The following is a 23,579-nucleotide window of genomic DNA, read 5'->3' as shown; positions in this document are numbered from 1 at the left end:
TGCAATATCTCCCTACAGTTGTCCAAAATGTTTATAATACTCATGTAACCTTCTTTCATCACACAACACAACGCCTTGACACAATTGGTTATGAATCCTTTTTGCTTATGCAATACTTTTAATTACATTTTCGATCTGCTGCACTCGACATGTTTATTGAACACAACATCAACACAAACTTTATTGAACGGCTTAAAAATCCACATAAACTGCAACGAGAGGTTCTTTAGTTGATTGGTGCAATACTCCGTAAGACTTTAATTGGCAGTAGGAACTTTCATAATATATTCATTCACTTTGAAATAGTGAAATGTGGCGCACGTAGTAGAAGCCGTGGGAGGAGTATTGCCGATATCACCTGCTCGCTTGCGCTTACAGGCCTTATCATAGAGAATAGTGAAGCTCAGTATCGATTATAAGAACAGGAATAATTTATGCTCATCTAGCGGCGAGTGTAAGCAATCAGTTTGGGCTTGTTGATTTTTGATGGGAATTAAGAACTTCCTTCCTTAATAGGTTAGAGGGAAACACATACAAGGATAACATGACATAGAATGTGCGACTGCATATCGTTATTTATATGTTGTATCTTGTGTCTAGTCATGGTTCAGAATCGGGATACGTGTCACAGCTTTTGTAAACAATATTTATTACTGTGAAACATTTTTAATTACTTTCTTTGACATTCGAATTATTCAGATGGGACTTGTTCATGATCTTTTCTTTTTTTTTTATGAAAATAAGGGCTGAGTCGAGGAGGACGTTAAATTGATGGTAATTAATACGCCCTGCCTATTACAATGCAGTGCCGCTCAGGATTCTTGAAAAACACAAAAAATCTGCGCTTGTCACCTTGAGATATAAGATGTTAAGTCTCATTTGCCTCGTAATTTCACTAGCTACGGCGCCTTTCAGACCGAAACACATTAATGCTTACACATTACTGCTTTACTGCAGAAATAGGCACCGTTGTGGTATATCTAGCCGGCATTCTGTGAAAAGGAGCCTCCCACTGGAGCTCTTGTCTCTGATCTTGAACATTATACTATGGATGGCAGTGATAACTAAGTTAAGCTACTTAATTTAGCTTTTTTCCATTAATTTTCATTTAAATGTAAAAGAAACTACAATATTTTAGAAGGTAAATGACTGACACACTTTACTTCATTATAATATCATAGTGTCTGTTACGAAACGTGATTTACCTTATGAATGAATGACCAACGCACACGGCCACAAACAAATAACGTAAAAGAGTGACAACAGTTGCGGAAGGTTCCGCCGAAGGTTTTCTCGAAGTGAGTGGAGAGCTCGTAAGTTGCGCAAGTGTTGGCGCCGCGCCGGTGAATGGAGCGCGAGTGGGCGAACTTTTTATCAATGAACGGTGAAGTCGTCGTACGCACGTGTCATGGGCGCGCGGCTGCATATCGCTAATGAGTATCGCCGACATCCGCGGCACACTGACATCGACTTACGTCACAATATCAATCTCAACTGATATTCTATACTAGTTGGCGCCCGCTGCCTTGCTCGCGTAGTCTTCGGCGTATCATTACCTACAGTTAACTTTACAGATTTTTTTGTGAGCCGATTGTTATAAAGGCATAAAAGGCATTTATTTTCTCAAATCCCTTTAGAATTCTTTTTGATGTTATTTCTAATATATTATACTACTACCGCTTCGGAAACAAATGGCGCTCTGAGAGAGAAGAAGAGGCGCAAGAAACTCTGCCTGCATTCTTTTTTGCACTCTTTTTAATGAAATATACAATACTGTACTGTTATTGCTATTGCTATAATATAATCATAATCTAGCCCAGGGCTGTCGGATCACTAAGATATTCAGCTGTGGAGTAGTAGCATTTATTTTGTATTTAGACATGACATTTTTTAATGAAACATTTAAATTTATTTATAGATAATGCCTTGTACGTGTATATATTTATCCTTAAAGCTATTATGTATCTTATGAAGCCTACTAGAATTAGTTACAAGCAATCCCTTATTCCTAGTGTTATAATAATGAAAATCACTATTTAGACCAAAAAGGTGACGATTTTTGTGAACGTATGTTAAATTTTCATAAATGTACTGACAATGAACATAATATTTATTTTATTTCTTTAAATTTTTCTAATGAAACAAACTTCAAATAATATGCTTGCCACAATACATCAACGAAAGTTTAAATACGTTGCTGATATTAAAACGGACAGTCAATTATATAAACATACAAACAATCGTCAAACTAATACTTAAAATATAAATTATTATATTAATAAATATTAAGTATATTTTGAAAATTAAATTATTAAATTCCAATTTGAACACAGACTAATTTCAGATACACGTCTTGGTACTCTGTTCTGTATCATGTGCGGGTGCGGACTTGCTGAGCCACACTTTAGATACGAATACATTCCAGGTTGAAGGAATGATTACAAAGCTAACGTACACAAAAATCCTGTGACGGGCGTTTCATCTAATTTTGAGAATCTCATAAAATTATGTAAAGTGTGACGTACCAGAAAATATAAAGACATAAACATCTTCTCAGAAGCTCTTGGTACTTTTTCTGAAAAAACGATTTACTTATGGAAGAGTTAGTTATTTAGAGAGAATTATTGATCACCACCGCCAACTGTCTTGTACATGCTGACTATGAAGGTAGCTATGTAGTATAGTGCAATCAGATGGTGAGGATGACACCCATGTTGGTGACGTGTTGTGCAAACGTAAACTACGAAGACAGGAAGCAAATACCAATTTCTTGAGAACCCCCTGACTATGGCCCCATAGGCCAAATGAAAATTGGAATGACAATTGTAAAGTGCTTAATGTAAGCCAACTTCAGCAACAAATATTTATAGAGTTTCATCAAGAAATAGTCCAATGAAGGTTTATAACTTATTTAAAAGTTACGTATTGAGTAATTAGATATATTTTATGTTAAATTCAACGGAGCACATTTAATTGTATTATTTGACAGTTGGCGTAAAGTGCGCTGGTAAACATTTTAAAGAGAGAGAGAGAGAGACAAACATGGAACAGACAGGGAACAGAAATGCTCAAAATTAATCTACCATTATCTAAATATTACATGTGTGTAACATTACTATCCACTATTGTACTTTTAATAGTAAGTATGCCTTAGTGAATCCGAAATAAATCAAAGTTATTATTCAATAAAACCACGTTTGAGGCGAAATAACGAAAAATAAAATGGAACGTAACGGGATGGGAGTTGGAACTGTAACTATTCAATGCGGAAGTTTTTGTAGATGTATAGATGTGATAGATCTATAGAAAATAATGACTCCATACAAAATGTCCAAATTAATTATTTGATATTTTCTCTAATATAAATCAAAATCTTTATTAGGGCCTTCTAATGAACAGGGATTCGCTCCAATAAGTAATAGAGATAAAAAGAAAACCAATAATTTAAGAATTTGCAAGAAAAATAAGAAAATATTTGACGGAATCCTATTGCTGCTGATTCTTCTATCGCCATTAACTGTTATATATAAAGTAAAATCGATTGCGAGTTTTTACTGCATATAAAACAAAATAACTAATTATTAATATTATAACTAATTGTTTTTGTTGACCGAAAGCTTTCAATAGACAAGCCCAGTTAATATTCAAGTAAAATTGAAAGGAAATAATCAATTTATTTAATTGCTTCGGCGCTGTTAACGCCTCCAGTTTACCTTCGTACAAATTTAGATATGACGTCGTTAAAATAGGTCCCAAGATATTTACGAGTTTAGACATTGAGAAATCTGTATTTGGCGATGACTGCATAGCTTCGACACCAATATATTATAATTTGTGAGAGTACTTTGAATTTGACTATTCAGAATCATTATTGTATTGTTTAAGTAATCGTCTACATAAATTATATTTGAAAACAAAATTTATAAACGTAGCGGGACCCACCAGAAGTCATCATCACTTTAAAACAATAACAAATTGTTTTGTTTGAAAGAGCGACATCTTAAGTCAATTTCCTAATATACAAATATTGGGGTTCAGCAGGTTATCAACTGTTAAGTGGATTCTGTAGATGAAGACACAAACTGAAAGTTGAATAATATCAAGATTTATGAACTGTACGTCACTCGAACGGTTGGTTAGTGGAAGAGCGCTCGCACGGAACGCGAGAGGTCCCGGGTTCGAGTCCTGCATCGTTCATATTTTTTTTCCAAATTTAATTTGTGTAATTAATCCCAGAAGTGAGGGTTATCACTTTAAAAAAATAACAAATTAATCGTCCACATAATATAATACGTATAGTAACAATCTTAGATTTTTTTTTTAAATCGAATAAAGAGTGAATAAACAGAGTAACAATGACACCGATTCCCCGCCAGAAGAGCACCCCTTAATCGTTGACATATATAAAGTTTTAGCATATGTTAAGAGGTTTTTGGATATGTAGCGGACGATAAAACTCTCATCAACATAATATATTCCGTAAATCAAATTTTGGAATGGTAAAGAACTTAAGGAGTGGTCGTCAATGCTAGCTGATGTTTTAGATTTATTCTAGTTTATCTGAATATATATAACTTAGCGTTTGCTATTATGTATATGATATCTGACGCTGATTGTTTTCTATACACATGCATGCATGTCGTCCCGCGCCCTGTCACCAGTGAGACCATTATCTGGACTTCTGCGCGATCAGTGATCGACGCTCTAACGACATCGACTTAAGGGGGATAGGGGATAGGGAAGGGTAAGTAAAACACACAAAAACAAGGTGTTTTTAGACAAGTTTTGTCGTAAAAATACAGCATTTGGAGCTATGAACACTACTTAATTCTGTTACACATACCCTTTCATCTTATTTGTAGGTTGCTAATGCTTGCTGTTCGTTATAGTCAATACTCCAGAGGCTTTTTAAACTACGACTTTTCCTTGCAGTTAAACAATTTTGTTGGCATGGCATGACGAATTTTTTTAGTAGTACTCTCAGACATGTTATTCTTATAGCTTGTACTTTTTTGTGTAGGTACATTTGTTCATATTAGTAATGAATAACGAGGATTGTAAGCATATAAACTGATTACACCTGTTAATATGTTATGTTTTGTACGCAAGAATTTTGAAAATATTGGCTTTGTTACATATATAGGTAGCCGGCAGCCGTGAACTCATATCGCTCAAGGTCGCTTGCATTTAGTGTCGCCATAAAGTACTAATTGTATCTTAAGGTAATTTGACCTGAAATAATTATAATAAATTTTGTAGAACATTATGCATATTATCATAGAAATAGTCTGTGTGTCGCCCTTGATAGATGAAACATCGTTGTGAAGGCGGAGGCGGAGGTGGCGTGGGTGCCCGGAAGGAAATCGTAACTTTGACTTTCCATGAGCTATTGCAATCTTACATGTAAATCTGATTATATCAAAACCAAAACGGTTTCATCAAGTTGTCTGAATGGATATGGGACATATTGGATTTCAAATAATAATAAAAAATTTAAATTGGAAGTTTTCTCTCCTTGGATTGTTAACGATAGTGCAATTAGTAAGCACTTACGAATGGGAGGCTCCTATGCAACGGATGCCGGATAGATTATGGGTACCACAACGGCGCATATATCTGCCGTGAAGCAGTAATGTAAGCATTAGTGTTTCGGTCTGAAGGGCGCCGTAGCTAGTGAAGTAACTGGGCAAATGATACTTAACATTCTTACGTCTCAAGGTGACTAGTGCAATTGTAGTGCCGCTCAGATTTTTTTGGTTTTTCAAGAATCCTGAGCGGTACTGCATTAAAATGGGCAGGTTGTATCAATTACCAACAGCTAAACCTCCAGCTCGTCTCATCCCTTATTTTCAAAAAAAAAAATTGTAGACACGGGACGAGGTCGATCCAGTAGTAGTACTAGTAGCCTTATGAGAAAAATGGAAGACAAAATATTTTAATAATAAGAAATAAATTGCAAATATAAATTTTAAAACACGAGCGCAGACTACTATTCGAATTCTTTTTTTTGACTTGGTATGTATGTAGATTGTAAGTGGCCAGTTTTGAAGTCTGTCAATATTTGCATAAAAAAACTTTTTAATAACACCTCGCTGTCTATTTGCAGCATTATATCTTGAGCACCGTAGTGCCCGCGCCAAGTCTTCACAAAGCAGTTCAAGCCATTTTCGACCCCTAAAACTTCGTTGTGGATAAAACTAGAACCAAGCAGGCATTGTATAAACACGGTATTTTTAAATTTCATTCAATTGGAACCAGTAGTTTAAAAATTATAACTAGTCAAAGTCTAGAATCACAAGAGCGTTGCCGGCTTTTACGGAAGGTGTACGCGCTTTTTTTGAAGGTACCCATGTCGTATCGTCCCGGAAACACCGCACAAGGAAGCTCATTCCATAGCGTTGTAGTACGCGGAAGAAAGCTCCTTGAAAACCGCACTGTGGAGGACCGCCACACATCCAGATGGTGGGGATGATATCTTAACTTGTGGCGAGTCGTGCGAAGGTAGAATTCGGCGGCAGGAATCAGGTTAAACAGCTCTTCGGAACACTAACCCGTGATAAATGCGGTAGAAGACACACAATGAAGCGACGTCTCTACGCAACGCCAAGTGATCCAGCCGTTCGCAGAGCACTGGGTCCCCGACAATTCGAGCTGCTCTGCGTTGCACGCGGTCAAATGGATCGAGCTGATACTGGGATGCGCCAGACCAGAGATGACAGCAATACTCCATGTGTGGCTGGACCTTCCTTAAAGGCCGGTAACGCTCCGGTGTTGCAAGAGAATGTGGGCGGCGGTGATCACTTAACACTAGGTGACCACCTTTTTCATTAAAAAAAAATAAGTGATATCCCTCACTGAGTTCGAATGGTTGGCTCCGTTATTAAGAGTGCTCGAATGTAATCCGAGAGGCGCGGGGTCGAGTACCGCATCGTTCATAAATTTTGGCTACAAATTTCATTTGTATGGTTACAAAGTTACATAAGCTGTTTGTGTTTGTCTGGTAAGATTAAGTGGCACTTTCGATAGTTACAAGTATGGGCGGCTTTCATCTAATTAATGTCGATTTTGGAGGTATTAAAGCACAGATACCCTCAATTTGCAATAAGCTAACGTAGCAACATCTTATAGTGACCAATTATCAAAAATCATTAAAAATCTTTCATGTTTTAAATGAATAGATTGACTTGGCCATCGCATAGCATCAAGTAGTACACTACTTGAGAAATACATAGTATTTTAATGTAAAGCAAAGTTTTCTACTCAGGGACTTAGCTTAAAGCAAATGTTATGTGCTGGCAACACACTTTTTGCCCTCTGCTATTGTGATGTCTGTGAACAACTTGACCGCTTATCCCCTGTTATAAAATAGATAATGCGTGCCTAAGACCACGTGACAGAAGTGAAACCCTCAGTCTCCCTTATTCGAGTCGAGCTTTACTCGAACTGACCCCACTCCCACACGAAGTTAGCAGGCACTCTTCGTTATATTTTCAGTCTACTGAACGGTTGTTACATTTTATTTCAGTATAATATTTACTGTATTTTATACTAAAACATTATTATTATAAATTATTTGCTCTTTTAATTGATAAAATGCGCTAATGACTGGATAGCATTCCTACGCAATTGTCGTCTTTCAATAACAACTTAAATACAAAAATAGAGACGATGCGAAAACATTTTCAAGAAATGTGAATGCTTTGTAAAACATTAGCTAGAATTTATTTATAGGAGGGATTGTCCATTTTTATTTAATAACTAGGATATTTATAGCAGCTTCTATACCAAGGGACAAACGTAGGTCGAACATCAGAACGCCAAGTATTGTAATATATTGGACACCAGGTACAAATTAATACTCGTACGTAGATGAGGTATAGGTACTATACCTTTATTCATTGAAATAATATGATAAAGATAAATAAAAAAATTGCGAAAAACTATGACGCTGGCTAGACTATGGGTACCACAATGTCACCTATTTCTGCCGTGAAGCAGTAATGTTTAAGCATTACTGTGTTTCGGTCTAAAGGGCGCCGTAGCTAGTGAAATTATTGGGAAAATGAGACTTTACATCTTATGTCTCAAGGTGACGAGCGCAATTGTAGTGCCGCTCAGAATTTATGGGTTTTTCAGGAATCCTGAGCAGCATTGCATTGTTATGAGCAGGGCGTATCAATTACCATCGGCTGAACGTCCTTCTCGTCTCGTCCCCTATTTTCATAAAAACAAAAACTTGCTTGCTAACTTACGTATGTAACATCTTTATCAACATCAAATATCGATCAATGAGACATCAAGATTAATGGATAGGTGGGCACCTAGAAGATACAATTTGAATTTGCTAATCTTCCCGAGAACCAAACTATAAAAAACTGGCTGAAGACCGTCAGTGCAGTTTCTAACATTAATTTTATCTTGTGGTTTATAAGTTCTGAATTTTATTTGAAACCATACAATAAATAAGTAGCACATTATCAATTGTTTATTTTCTGGACCTCGTTAAAATTGTTCCAGTGTCTGGACCCCACCTAAAACTACTTGCCGACCCCTGTTCTATACTATATTCCCGTAGTTCACGTCGATATGAAAAGTAATAAAATATCCATAGAATATAACGAACGATGCGAACTTGAACCTACGAACTCTCGGGTTCTGTGCGAGCGCTCTTACCGACTAAGTCAACCGTTCGCGTGACGTATCGTTGATAAAATCTTGTATGCTTTGTTCAACTCTCAGGTTGGGGCTTCATCTACAGGATCTACTTTACAGTTGATAACCTGCTCAACCCCAATATTTGCAAATTAGGAAATTTACTTGAGATGTCGCTCTTGCAAATCTAAACAATTGTTTTTAGATTTGTGAGAGAGACATCTCGCGAGAGATCGCGGGTTCGAGTCTCGCATCGTTCATAAAATTTTGTTTTCAATTTTTATTTGTGTAATAAATTTAATCACAAAGTAAGGGTTATCACTTTAAAACATAATAAATTGTTTAAAATAATATTTATAAACGTACCTATGACACACCGTTGACGCGACCAAATCAGCAAAAAACGCACTTTGCTTTTTGTGATACTTGTCTTCTTAAGTGTGACATTGTTGCTAAGTTGAAGCGAGTTACGTTCGAGCTATGTTATATCCTCTATGATATCATTTTATAGTAGGCCCTTGGTAGGTTTTACTACAAAGATGATGAAAAACTGACGTAATTTGAATTTTTTTGCAATTGACTTTTGGACCGTGTGGTAACAAACCGATGGAGCCATTTAATAATTATCACTTTTATACTCTAGACTGCTATAAGCCGAGCAAATCAGAGTTCCATATTAGTGGGTGGCCGTGTGGTAACAAACCGATGGAGCCATTTAATAATTATCACTTTTATACTCTAGACTGCTATAAGCCGAGCAAATCAGAGTTCCATATTAGTGGGTGGCCGTGTGGTAACAAACCGATGGAGCCATTTAATAATTATCACTTTTATACTCTAGACTGCTATAAGCCGAGCAAATCAGAGTTCCATATTAGTGGGTGGCCGTGTGGTAACAAACCGATGGAGCCATTTAATAATTATCACTTTTATACTCTAGACTGCTATAAGCCGAGCAAATCAGAGTTCCATATTAGTGGGTGGCCGTGTGGTAACAAACCGATGGAGCCATTTAATAATTATCACTTTTATACTCTAGACTGCTATAAGCCGAGCAAATCAGAGTTCCATATTAGTGGGTGGCCGTGTGGTAACAAACCGATGGAGCCATTTAATAATTATCACTTTTATACTCTAGACTGCTATAAGCCGAGCAAATCAGAGTTCCATATTAGTGGGTGGCCGTGTGGTAACAAACCGATGGAGCCATTTAATAATTATCACTTTTATACTCTAGACTGCTATAAGCCGAGCAAATCAGAGTTCCATATTAGTGGGTGGCCGTGTGGTAACAAACCGATGGAGCCATTTAATAATTATCACTTTTATACTCTAGACTGCTATAAGCCGAGCAAATCAGAGTTCCATATTAGTGGGTGGCCGTGTGGTAACAAACCGATGGAGCCATTTAATAATTATCACTTTTATACTCTAGACTGCTATAAGCCGAGCAAATCAGAGTTCCATATTAGTGGGTGGCCAGCCCACTAATATGGAACTCTGATTTGATTTTCTTAAAAAATATAAAACTTACAACTATTTAAGCTACAGAAAATACGATTCATGATGATTAAAGTAATGTTAACTCAATGGGATTAATCAATTGATTGAGTTTTAATTAAGGATTTTACAAAGAATAGTCTTTTTTATCGAAGAGGAGCACAAAGGAGTGTACGGGTCCCCTGATATTAAATGATCACCGCCACCCAGATTCCCTTGCTCACAAGAGAAAATCACTTTTTTTTTAAAGTCCGCATAAGGAAGCTCATTCCACAGCTTCTTTGTACGTGGAAGAAAGTTCTTTGGAGTAACACCACGATCCAGATAATGGGGATGATATGCTAATTTGTGGCGTGTCGAGCAAAGATGGATTTCGGCGGTTGGAATAAGGTCAGAAGACACACTGTCTCTACGTAACGCCAAGTGACACAAATTCACAGAACACTGGGTGCCAGACAATCCGAGCAGCTCTGCGTTGCACGCGGTCAAATGGATCGTGCTGATACTGGGGTGCGCCAGACCATAGATGACAGCAATACTCCATATGTGGCTGTCGGTCAGCTTGAAGTATTGCCGTTCTCTATTTATGACGCCCAGCTTCTTCGAAGACAATTTGGTTTTGCCTTCCAGACGACCGGGGAATTGGTAGGTGAGGCTTTAAGGAAGTATTGTCGAAGAGCAGTGATACGACAAATGGGGTTTTTTATTGGTAAATGGGCATATTTGAGTCTTCCGGGGATTACAATGTACACAATTCATTTTAACCCATTCCGCGACATTTCCAAGAGAGGACTCGATAGAAAACAAGCTTTTTCCGGGAGTGGTCAATGTTTTCCCGAGAGAGAGCTGCATGGCCCGTGATACGGCTACGCCAGTACTTCCGTTTGCATATTTTTCAGTCGTGTTAATCTTACAATCATAAAATAAAACCAAAAACAAAATAAAAAAAAACTTTAAACAATATTTTTAATTCCCTTTCCTGGCTCTGATTACTGCCAGTATCCTCGAATTTATCAAGCTGATGTGCTTGACGATGATAGCTTGAGGAATTGCATTTCATTCTACTCCATTGGAAGCCTTGATGGATTTGGTATCCGAAGTCCCTCAAAATATCATCATCCCGTAAGTGTTCTAACTGATTCAGTCTGATTGGCCTGTCCATTGTACGAATGCCGACCTTACGTAGATTCTGGGTTAGCACATGTGGAACATGAGGCCATGTATTACCATGCATCAAGTGCATATCCTGCCAGATATATCGTGCTTAAGGTACCACATGGTCTTCGAGAGTTTCAGTAATGGACCGTAAATCCAAGCAATCAATCGACAACCCGTACACGTGGCCGATCGGATCATTACAGGAACTCCTCCTAACCCAAAGAAACAGTTCTCTCGATACAACACGTCTGATAACAACGATACCGGGGCGACGATATAAACTTTTCCACGTAGACTCACCCTGATCTCATCAGAAGAATTATCACCTTCTGAAGGTGTCCCAAAGTATGACCACTTGGAGCTTGTCACTCAGACTTTACGACGTGAAATGCGTTGAGGTGGTGATTTCGCAGAACCGTAAAATGGATGTAAGGTTCTACCCGTACTTATATCTATCTATCTATATATACCTTGTCTTGCCATAAACATCTGAAACCCAAAAAATAAGAATTTTCTATTGCATACATTTATTACTTTTACAGTGTGTTAGCTTAGTACATAAATATAAAAAGATTTTAAATATAAATTCTATAATAAAAAATAATTCGAAATAGTCTCTATTGGCTGCAATATAGTCCTTTAAACGTTGAGGCCAGTGATCAATAGAAGCACGCACTCTTCCCAAGGAAAAATTCTTCACGGCCAATAATAGTACGGATTGTTTTAGGGACTCCAAATAATAGTGGCGTTTAGAGCAAGCCGTACTCTCTAAAACTGACCATAAATCATAATCCAGCGGATTAAGATCGGGACTAGACGACGAAAAGTCTTCAGCTCTGATGAAGTCCGAAACATTAGTTTCCAACCAAGACTGCGTAGACCGAGCATTATGACCCGGCGCTGAGTCTTGCTGGAAGGACCGTTCTTGGTTATTGAACATAATGTTGTTAAGGGGCTCCTGCTTCTCTACTCTTCTACCTTCTCAAGTATGGTATCTTGATACACTTGCGCCGATGTTTTTATACCTCTTTCACAATAGTATGGCTCAGTCACTCCTTCATAGCTAATACCCCACCAAATCATCACTGAAATCGGATAGTGCCCACGTTGCACTCTGTCGATTAATTGGGAAGCTTTCTTAGAGCTTTGAGCATAAATACGGTCATTTTGTTTGTTAAAATGTTGCTCAATTGTAAAAATAATCTCATCCATATGCAAATTTTTTCTGTGACCGTCCTTTGCGTGCCGATTCAGTAGTTGTTTCGATTTTACCACCCTATTCTTTTTTTTTCCTTCCCTTACTGGTTTGACCAACTTTGGACGGCCAGATCGTTTTCTGTCTCAAACAGAGGTCTCATTGTACCTATTAATAGCCCGTTATACAAACATTTTAGGGGCCGTTCATAAAATACGTTCGCATACAAGGGAGGGGGGTCTGGCTGAGTGTGGTAAGATGTCACAAGGGGGGACGGGGGGTATACGGCAACGTGACGTTCGCCGTTTATTATTTTTTGACATGAGCGCAAGCTCCGTGGCGCGACTCTAGCGGCGTTGCGATCCGTCACAACTGGTTTCTTTGTTTTTCCAATACTTGAGAGAGTAACGTTTACGTACCCTGCGCTCTCGATTCAGTAACAAATGAAAAAACTGTTTCTTATGTATTTATTATTATTATTTTATTCCTTCATTCGCCATTTAGCAGTAAACTAATACATACGCTTTTTTCATCTTCTCTATTCTCTCTATAACTCTTCAGAGTTAATAATTTTAATTTTCAGAATTTGTTTACTATCATTTAGAATTTATCATACTCAGCAGGGGGGGGGGGGAGGTTAAGATTTTATGACGAAATATTTCTAGGGGTGGTCACAGAAAGTGTGACACAGCGTGACAATAAGGGGGTCAAAAAAAGCTGATTTTAGTGTGACGTATTTTATGAACGGCCCCTTACTAATACCAAACGTATGGAGAGTTGTAAAAATTGCATTTGGCTCCATACCTTTTTAAGTAATGATAAGAAATATCTAACGGGTAGTCATTGTAAAATAAAACACTAATCGTTAACTAAAAACAGAACAAACGGCGTTGTGTTTGTGACTCTGGTGTGGGAGTGTTACTGTCAGTATTGCTTTTCGTCATTCGTTATTTTCGTCAAATCACTAACAAACCAAACAATTAATGACGAACAAGTTAAAAATTCATTTTCATATACCTATTATTAGGATTAGGATGTTCGTACAACTATTCTACCCGAATATCTGTATGTAATAAATTATGAAACAGTTTCAGCCCAGTCGTGACATTAATACGAAGACTGTTTGTCATAGGTTATTTAGGCTATCACGGGCTACTACTATCCGCAACTCGACGGCTACAGCGCGCCTATTTTGCGTGACTGAGTGTGCGGCTAAACCTGCCATCCCAGTACCTCAAGGTAGTGTTTCAAACCTCTGATGTCACCCAAGACCTCGGTCGATCCATCTTACCAACTGAGCCAACCGTTCGAGAACTTCTCATATTGACGTCTGTGTGACGCCATATGGTGCCGTCAGTTTACAAACGTCATATTTGATTGGTGATTCTTGATCTACGTCACAACGTCATCAAGATGGCGGCATGTCTCTATCTAAACGCGCGGGGATGATAATAACACCATTCCATACGAGTATCATGGCAACCAGAAAGCAAAAATACTTAAATAAAATAGAGGTGAAAACAATACTGATACAAACGTAAATAACTAGTCCTTAACATAACTGATAGCTTATAATTACAGGTTGGACCTTTTGAAGAACAAACCTTAACGTGTTTATCCGTTGTTATAAAATAAAACCATAAAAGGTTTAATATGTACATAGTTTACAAACAAGAGTCAAAAGGTCTCGTTGGACGAGTATCTTTACAATTCCCATTAATACTGTTGTCGCAGATAGAGTTTATCAGGGCTGATAAACTTTCTAATAGACCTCCAAGTTTATATTGGTATTATTTTATTCCTCACACCAAAGTTATTTGTTAATGTTACAATTTTATAGCGTAAGTACAAGCATTATTTATTGCTGTGCAGTGTCCGTGCAGCGAAATATATTAAATACGCATATCGTTTTATGGGGAAGGTGATAACTTTATTACATTTATAAACGTAGCTCTCGGGAGTAGGCTATCCCTACTACGTCACACTGATGTTTTTAAATTAACCCTACATGACCTGTATAGCCGAGTGGTTAGCGATCCTATCTACTAAGCTAGAGGTCCCGGGTTCGAATCCCAGTAGGTGCAAGCATTTATATGATGAATATGGATGTTTGTTTCCGAGTCATGGATGTTTAAACGTATTTATGCATGTTTATATGAATTTATGTATGTTTAAGTAAGTATATTGTATTAAATATATCATTGTCTTGTAACCCATAACACAGGCTATATATGCTTAACTTGGGACAAGATAATTTGTGTAAAAAGTGTGTCAATATTATATTATATTATTATTATTAAACAGACATTGACCGACCAATAGAACAGGGCGGGCTTAACGGCCGTTCCCAATATTCAGCCTATCTCTTACTTGAGATAAAAATTGCAACCATCGTTGACTTTTCTGTCCCATTAAGCTTACCGTCGGTAACTCACTTATCCGTGCACGCTGTCTGTCAATGGGACGACGTATAGCTTACCAGCGATAGAAGTTTGTATGGAAATTGCAATTCACGCGTCCCAATATAAGGCGATAAGAATGACTTATCGGGTATATTGGGACAGCTTCAGATTATTGACAGATAATTACTGACAGTAATAAGGTAGTAATTTATCTCTATCTGTAGATAGTATATTGGGAACGGCAGTTATACATTGACGCTGCCGGGCGCCGGTCACTTAATACTAAAATGATGATAGAAGAGTATTATGTGAATAAATTTACTGCATTTCAATAATCAATATGCGGAGCGTTTTGATAGAATAATGTATTGATATTCTTAGATTGAAGGAAGGTTCTGAACTTCCGGAAGAGGCTGAAGCTGAACTGGTTATAGCCGGCCAGATCTGCACGCAACATGAGCCCAATAGGGGGGTTTAGTTGTAGAAACAGAAGCCCGTATAGCGCCAATTTTAATAATTTCTTGAACTCTGGTTGGTGAAGTATACATATTATGTTTTCGTAAGACACATTAGGGTTGCCACCTCTTTAGCGCTCAAAAAATAGTAGTTCTAAAATTGCTGCCCACAAAATATAGTAGATAACGAAAATATTAAAATAAAATTTAGTAGGTTCCTAAATAGGTAAAATACTTTATTTCAAAAAAAATTTTTGCTTCTTTAAGCCTCAATTAGTATTTTTTTTTAAAGAATGTCTCATAGCTTTTATGGTAAAAATTAAATTACAAAATACAATTATGTAGCTCAGCTTTATTATTAATTTTAGAATGGCTCTAGCTCATCTCGCCATTTGTTACTTAGCAGAAAATATACGCTGTGATGTTGCCGGAATTGAGAGAAGAAATGATATTATTTTAAATTATTTGTGAAATTGTGTCATTAGAACTTCAACTCTTCAATATGTATGGGATATCTTTAGTATGACAGAAACATTGTAGTTTCACCTGCTATATAGATACTTTTTTCAGAAATATAGTAATCAGGCCTCTAATACAGTAGGGTACTATAGTATATAGTGGGTTGGCAACTCTAGATATCATTTCTAATAAACAACAATATGCAACTGTTTTGGTCCAATTAAGTCTGTGATAGTTTGTGCCCAACAAGAACATAACTTTCATAACTAATTTAGGATCCAAATAATTCATTGTCGATAATATATCGAGAAGCGACAATGGCCATCAATTATAAATTAACATAGCTGTCTCGTTAAAGACACATACCGTTAATCCAAGTGTCTTCTAGGCTTGATTAAATATTTATTGGAATATTTTGAAGCGTATGTGGAGGTAGGTACCGGCTGTTTCATCAGACTCGGAACACGGCCCGTAGATACAGTTTCCGGACGCGACGGTGCAGCACACGCCAAACCGGTCGTCATTATTTAGAGAACAGACGATTAATTTACGATATTCTGGCTTCCTGTGATAAAAAATCAAGTTTCTATGACAACTTGATCTTAGGAATTCGAGTTTGTTTGCTTTTGAGACGTAATAATCACGGAATATTGACGTTTATTGTTTTATAGGAAATAAACAGCTATAAGTTATTATAAATAAATTACTAACGATGTTTGTTTGATGAACATCTACCACAGCGCTATGGTGAGGCTGCCGCGGCCGCGTGTAATGTGTTTTATCGTTGTTCTGGATTGGACCGGACCGTATTGAGTCACATTTAATAAAAAGGACTAACGGCCGATTCCTATATTAAATCCAATGTCTGAGCCGACGATCCGAGATTGATGTTCGATTTCAGGACTGAGTGATATGAGTAGATACTGGATTTTTTTTAATGACTTTTTCTGCCGTCAAGCAGTAATATGATGTGATTCTGTTTGATGGTTATTATAAACATTTCATAACATCAGACTGTAAATCTTCACATCAGTTACCCAGTGACTTAAATTTATTATTTTTATTTATTTAGTGACAGTGGGAGGCTCCTTTGCACAGGACGCCGGCTAGATTATGGGTACCACAACGGCGCCTATTTCTGCCGTGAAGCAGTAATGTGTAAGCATTACTGTATTTCGGTCTGAGCGCCGTAGCTAGTGAAAGTACAGTACAAATGAGACTTAACATCATATGTCTCCAGGTGAGGAGTGCAGCTCTAGTAACGCTCAGAATTTTTGGGAATTCTCAAGAATCCTGAGTGGCACTGCATTGTAAAGGGCAGGGCGTATCAATTACCATCAGCTGAACGTCCTGCTCGTCTCGTCCCTTATTTTCATAAAAAAGACAGTTTAAGAAAGGTAGCTCCAAGAGAATACCTCCGTTTTTATGAAATATTTAAATAATGATAACTGTAGAATTACTATTTATTTATTATCTATTATAAACTGATTTATTTTATCACAATTTTATATCCTTGAGTGTTTGTGGCGCCATCTAGTATTGGACTCGGTACTGCGTTGCAGCGACTGGGCCACACAAGTTTTTACCTCGCAGCCAGTTCGACAACATGAATCGACTGCGGGTCGACGGTACTGTTGGAAGAAAGTTGTTTCCATCAGCTTGCTCGTACAATAAGTTAATGTAGCGATGTGGACCTGTGCCGCGAGGTGGCGTTGGTGGCTTATAACCTGTAATTTAATAATAAAAATTATTATTTATCAAAAAGTTTTTATGCTACACGTTACCTATTCAATGGTAGCCTGGTAGGTGGGGACTGGAGTGTCAATAATTTATTTAATCAATAATCATTAAAACTTGCTATTTTCAGGTCTCTTCGAAATCACGAAATAGTGCCCTGAAGCGTGTATGTTTAAAAGGATATGGTACATAAGATATATGGAATTAAAAATTTAGCCTTTTAATTATAACTACTTATGTTACAATAATAATATGTACTCTGAAGTTTGAACGCTGTTTTTAAATATAAAAACATAGACAGCTTATGCTAGCTTATGACAAAAAAATATGATAGCTTAAGGAAAAGAATATAAAGTTTACTGATTTTTATAATATATAAATCAGTGAATTTTCAAGCTATAGAACGAACTTCCATTTTTTTATTATTCTAATGTATAATACAGGTATAGTCTATTCATTTTATAACATACCTCTATAGTCTATTCCCACTGTTTTGACAGTTTCTTTGGCTTTCAGAGCCAAGCCCTGTAATTCAAATTAGTAGGTAAATAATATATTATTATAGATAATATTATTTTATACCTGCAAGAAAACATGTACATATTATTAAGTATAAATTAGTTTTATCAATTAAGCTGCACCTTTGTAAAATATTATACTTACTGTTTTTATGCGAGTACCAGTATTTGGATTCATCTTAAGATTTATTAGGATCTGTTGGTTCTGCAAGCTTAAATAAATAAATTCACGATGCAGCCATTTTTGGAGCCATATAGCGTCCACGCAGATGACGTGGCGGTCAGCTGGTAGTGAATTACTTACACGTACCTCTTTTAATACTATAATATGATTGCTCGTAGGTACATGCTATATCGTTATAATTGTTAAAGAACAATGACGAAGCTCTATACAGTAAAATAGGTATGTCCTTCTATACTTCTTAGGAATTTAATGGTAGTGGTAGCCTTTAGTTTTATTAAATTACTGATATATTACATTTTTAATTTGGAACCGGTATGTGAAGCTAATTATTATATTATTTTAGCTTTTTGGTTATGTTCTCTCTTATTTTTGTTAGCAAGTTTAGCATTCAGACCTATTCAAATATTTGCTAAAAATCTATAAAATGTTATCAGTGAAACAACAAACGAAATATTTTATTATTTTATCTTCAGTGAATAATTCATCCAGTAATTCCGCATGCGCATTTATATCTATTTGGCCTTCGATAATTTATACGTCTAGATAGTCTCTTGCTGTTAAGCCCCCCATTCACGGGCACGCCATTTGGCGCCACTCCGTTTGGAGCGTTGTAAAAATTTTAGCACACTCGCGTGCGCGCCAACGCGCCCTGCCAATTCGTATACATAGCGGTCGGTGCTTTCGTATCAATAATTTCCCTTTTGAAAAACGAGTTTTGATTCTGATGATGAGTTTTATACAACTGCCATAGCGGTTTGTTTGTATATAAAGGAAAAAAACACAAAGAGAAAATTTTGCCACAAACTATGTAATTGCCCAAATTTCGAAATAAACTCAATTACGAATTCCCGATTACTCATCATTATGTAGCAAAGAATATAATACTCTCTGATGATACAGTGTGCAACCGTGCGTATTATCAACAACTCGAAGCGGTATGAGACAAATGGCGCGCGGGTTTTCGCATTCACGAGCGGGACAAACGGCTCGGCGCGATGGCATGGCGAGCTGTACCGCCTGGTTTTCACACTCACGAGCAAGCCACACTGACCGGACGAGCCGCGCCAATTGGCGTGGCGCGATGGAGTTTCGATCGTTTGGAATTCCATTTTTTCTTAACACTCCATTTGGAGGATTTGGCGGATTTTTGAGAGTTCACGAGCCGTTTGGAGCGATGGCGTTCCCGTGAATCGGGGCTTTTAGACAGCCGATAAAAACAGGCCTGGAATACCTATTAGTTTTGTGTGCGCGACAAGCTACGTCTTACACTCGTGATTTGTATGATATTATATAAAATCTAGTAATTAAATTTGAGTTTCTTACCATTGAAAAAGATTAAACTTTCTCATTGCAGCTCAATCTTTTCCGAAGTGATCGTAAGATACATCAGTATTAACACCCATAAGTGTCATTTCTTTAACCTAAATAAATGAAGTGATTTTTATTTATTACGTACGGGAATATTCGACTTAAGCATGTGCAGGAAAAATTCGCCATCCAATTGTGGAGGTGCATCTGGGTCGACCATTATGATGGTATAAAACTTTTTCTGAAAAAAAAAGTAAGCTTATTTTGTAGGTTGGAAAAGTTTCTTCGCAAATTATGTGTCATATTTTCGATGACTTATTGCCATCTTGTAGGTAGTAACATGATCCCTTTGCTCTATAACTTTTTTCAATAGAGGACCTATTGAAGCTAACCTGACACTGCCTAAAGAATTCTGAAGAGGCCGAAACAGAAATTTATAGTTGCAAAGTCAGGGCTATATGGCCGATTCATTAACACCTTGAAGCCAAAATCTTTTAATTTTTGCTGAGTGGCTAAAGATGTGTGTGGTCTAAGTGTGTGTCTAGCTTTCGTGATGAAAGACCACAACCTTTCTATTGATCAATTCCTGCAGTTTTCTCTCAACTTCTTGTTTTAATCTCAATTGTTGGCAGAAGTGACCATAATGAAATGCCCGGTGGCAAAAACTCATTCCCAGTTCTCAGTTATGTTGTAAGTACTGAAAATCTAGCTCAACTTTTTCAAAAATGGTGTCCATTTTATCTTGGATAGAAAACTTGGGCGAGGTGGTAGAATTTTGAGTTGTTTTAAAAAACACGTAGGCTAAGAAGGGAGTGAACCTAAGCGGGGATAACCTCACATGGGTAATGTAATAATCATACTTCACTGTCTGCACTCTGCAGTACACTGCAATAAACTTTTTCAATTGCGATCTGGGAACTTAATCGGGATGGCTAACATTAAATTCTCTTTAGATTTTTGCTCTTAATAGGGACTTAATTTTTATAACACTAGAAATAAGGGATTGCTTGCAACTAATTCTAGTAGGCTTCATAAGATACTTCATAGCTTTAAAGGTAAATGAATATACTTTTACAATAAAGTCACAACCACTGTTCAGGGATTATCTATTAATAAATTTAAATGTTTTATAAAAAATGGCTCTGTCGTAAATCCTACTACACCACAGCTTAATATTTAAGTGATCGGACAGCCTGGGACTAGATTATGATTAATTTATAGCAATAACAATGACAGTACTATATTGAGATAGAGAGTTTCTTGCGCCGCTTCTTCTCCCTCAGAGCGCCATTTGTTTCCGAAGCGGTGGTACTGTTAGAAATGACTTGAAAAAAATCCTAAAGGAATAAATGTTGAGAAAATAAATGTCTTTTATTATAAATGTGAAATGAGAGCCAAGTTGCCTTGGTTATTGACTTCAACGTTAGTGGAAGTGGGCTAAGTTCAATGTTACTGAAATTTATTTAAAACAATAAAACATATGTACCTACAAAAGAATTTAGTTAAAATATCATTTATCAGGTTAATATATTGAAACCTAAGGATCTGACTTGGCTAGTTCTCATATTATGTAGAGTCTGGCTAACGAAAATGCGCACTGAAATTATTTACAAACTTTTGACATAACATCTGTAATGCAAGCTCTTTTTGTTTTGATACCATGTTCAAGTTAGTGCGTATTCTTGTCTTTTACTTTAAAACTGCTTAATTTTAGTTTATATTAATTTTATTTCACGTACACATTTAAGAAAATTAGATTTATTTAGAATTAAATTATGAGCATCATTCATCGTCTACGCATGCAATCAATTTATACATTTATTTATTACCTGAAAAAAAAAAACTTTTCAAAATATCGAATGGTTCAACATTCGTAATAATTTAACAATTCCCATTATTTATCATTCATCCTATATTTAAATTGTTATTGTATAAATTCGAAAACATATATAATTAGATACTATTCTCAAACTCACGAGTCGATAGTAAAATAGAATTCAATACATCGAATAGTAAAAAGTCCGACTTACTTTTAATTTGAAAAATATATTTCTCACCCGAAGGATAAAAAAGTACCAGATACCTAAAGAAAAGAGGAACAGAAACAGTAATTGAAGGGTATTATTATGTTCGATGGCTAGTTTCTACCAGCAAGCCAAATTTTCGGAAGAATAAATAAGAACATACAGTTTTAGAACTTGCGATAGCTATAATATAATAGGGGTTAATTTTGAAATTTTATGTGAAGAACAATCGCACAAACAGTTGCCAGCCTGATGCTAAGCACCATCACCTGCCCATAACAGTGACAAAGCTTTGTAAGTTGCAACGTATCATAAATAACATAAGGTGTATGGTGAGTACTATAACAGCCGGGGCACATCGAACTGCGCATTCCGTCTATCGACGAGCTTATAAAAGAAGGCTCATAAATAGCGTTATAATATAATGCCATTCTGTAACCTACAATTAAATACAAAAAACCCACCGAGTCTGCTAGTGGATACTGGAACAACGGTTCTTCAATGAACACTTGCTTCGGCAGCAAAACATCACAATTGTGGTCATTAACCATTGTACCTCCAACACTCGTGACATTTAGCCCTGATATATGGTCGCAACCTTCTAGAATATTCTTGACATCGCTGAGAGAACACTGAGTTTGTGCACCAAAAACATAATTACCAATAATCGAAAATAATATAAAGTATGATTCAATCATATTCATGAGTTGGAACGACTAAGTATAAAGTTGGTAAAGTAGCAGTTCTGTTTAGTGTTTGTAAATTTATTGCCATTGTTTGTGAAATGTTACGGTTAGTTTTTCGCTAATTATTTCAGCTTACAAACAATACATCACGTTTTTGGTCGAACGTAATTTTAACTTTGTTCTCTTTGGGTATATTTTTAGCTTCGTAAATCATGAAACTAGCACAATAATTACCCTATTTTTAGTATTCCGTACTAACGAAGCGTAACAAAAGGAATCCTTATTAGTGTGCTAATCCAATCGTCCATCAGTCTGTCTGTCACCGGGTGTATTTTATAAACCGAACTAATTATCTGTAGATATATCAGAATGAATTTCCTGTTGCCTGCTTATTACCATGCCTGGTCAACTCACATACATTTTAAATTTTATGCTATGAGATTAATTAGAGGTGTCTCCCCATGCACCATATTTATGTTTTAGTAATTACAATAGCTTTTAAAGCTTGAAAAAAGATATTGGTATGCAGAATGGGAAATTAGGAATGAGATAAATTTGAGGCATCAAACCACTATCTTGTGCAGCAACCTGTCAAAATCTCTGTTCCGCTGGTGACTCTGTTCACCGGCAAATTCGTGGCAAATGATCTAACTACACATCAATTTCATGAAAACCGTTCTCAAATTACAAGGACATACAGACAAACACGAAGATATTTCAAAAATCGTAGCATTAATCTTTGTGAGTCAGGACTCATCTTTTCATCATTCGTCTCAGGAGATGAATGATGAAAAGATGAAAAGTTTATCACAAAATTTCACAAAAAAAAACTTACAGGCAAAGGCTGCAGATTTCTATAAGAAGGCGAATACGTAATATATTACTATTATAGAATACTATAAGTAAATACGTTTCAAAAGATAAAATAACATGTTATGTGAATATTTTATTCGGTAAAATTACAGGGATATCTTCCCGTTTTAATATCGCATCGACAACTAATACCTTCGGAGGTAAGCGATATTTGTTAGATATACGTTTTTCAGTGTGCCTCAGAGGTCAACATAAAACCAGGGAAAGCTAGGTACCTGCAATACCTACTCCAATCAGCTATAAAATAATATATAGTTGGACAATGGTTGTATGACATACAGTTCAAACCTACCATGGCAATGACTTGAGGCAATTATACCAATATATATCTAAGTAATAATAGCTACGACCTAGCCGTCTACAACAATTTTATTTATTACCTTTTGTTTTGAGTATTATCATTCAACATACATATTTCAATAGTCGAA

At 36.5% G+C, this 23,579-nt stretch overlaps 2 protein-coding genes across 2 annotated transcripts in view; both read right to left on the bottom strand.

The window, feature by feature from the left end:
- The window catches only part of LOC126972240 (transmembrane protein 127-like), a 551,958-nt gene that overhangs the window by 494,554 nt on the left and 33,825 nt on the right, over window positions 1-23,579 (bottom strand). The window lies entirely within an intron of this gene.
- LOC126972246 (phosphatidylethanolamine-binding protein 1-like) lies at window positions 17,273-22,343 on the bottom strand. The gene is made up of 4 exons (XM_050818895.1): window positions 22,057-22,343; window positions 19,717-19,809; window positions 18,029-18,083; window positions 17,273-17,548 (listed from the first exon to the last, which is right to left on the bottom strand). The coding sequence occupies exons 1-4, from the start codon at window positions 22,294-22,296 to the stop codon at window positions 17,355-17,357; spliced, it is 582 nt and encodes a 193-aa protein (XP_050674852.1). The 5' UTR covers window positions 22,297-22,343; the 3' UTR covers window positions 17,273-17,354.

The sequence above is a fragment of the Leptidea sinapis genome, chromosome 25 (genome assembly GCF_905404315.1).
Source record: "Leptidea sinapis chromosome 25, ilLepSina1.1, whole genome shotgun sequence".
In the NCBI taxonomy this organism is placed as follows: domain Eukaryota; kingdom Metazoa; phylum Arthropoda; class Insecta; order Lepidoptera; family Pieridae; genus Leptidea; species Leptidea sinapis.
Note: the sequence above shows the minus strand (reverse complement) of the source record. Positions and strands in the feature narration are given on the sequence as shown.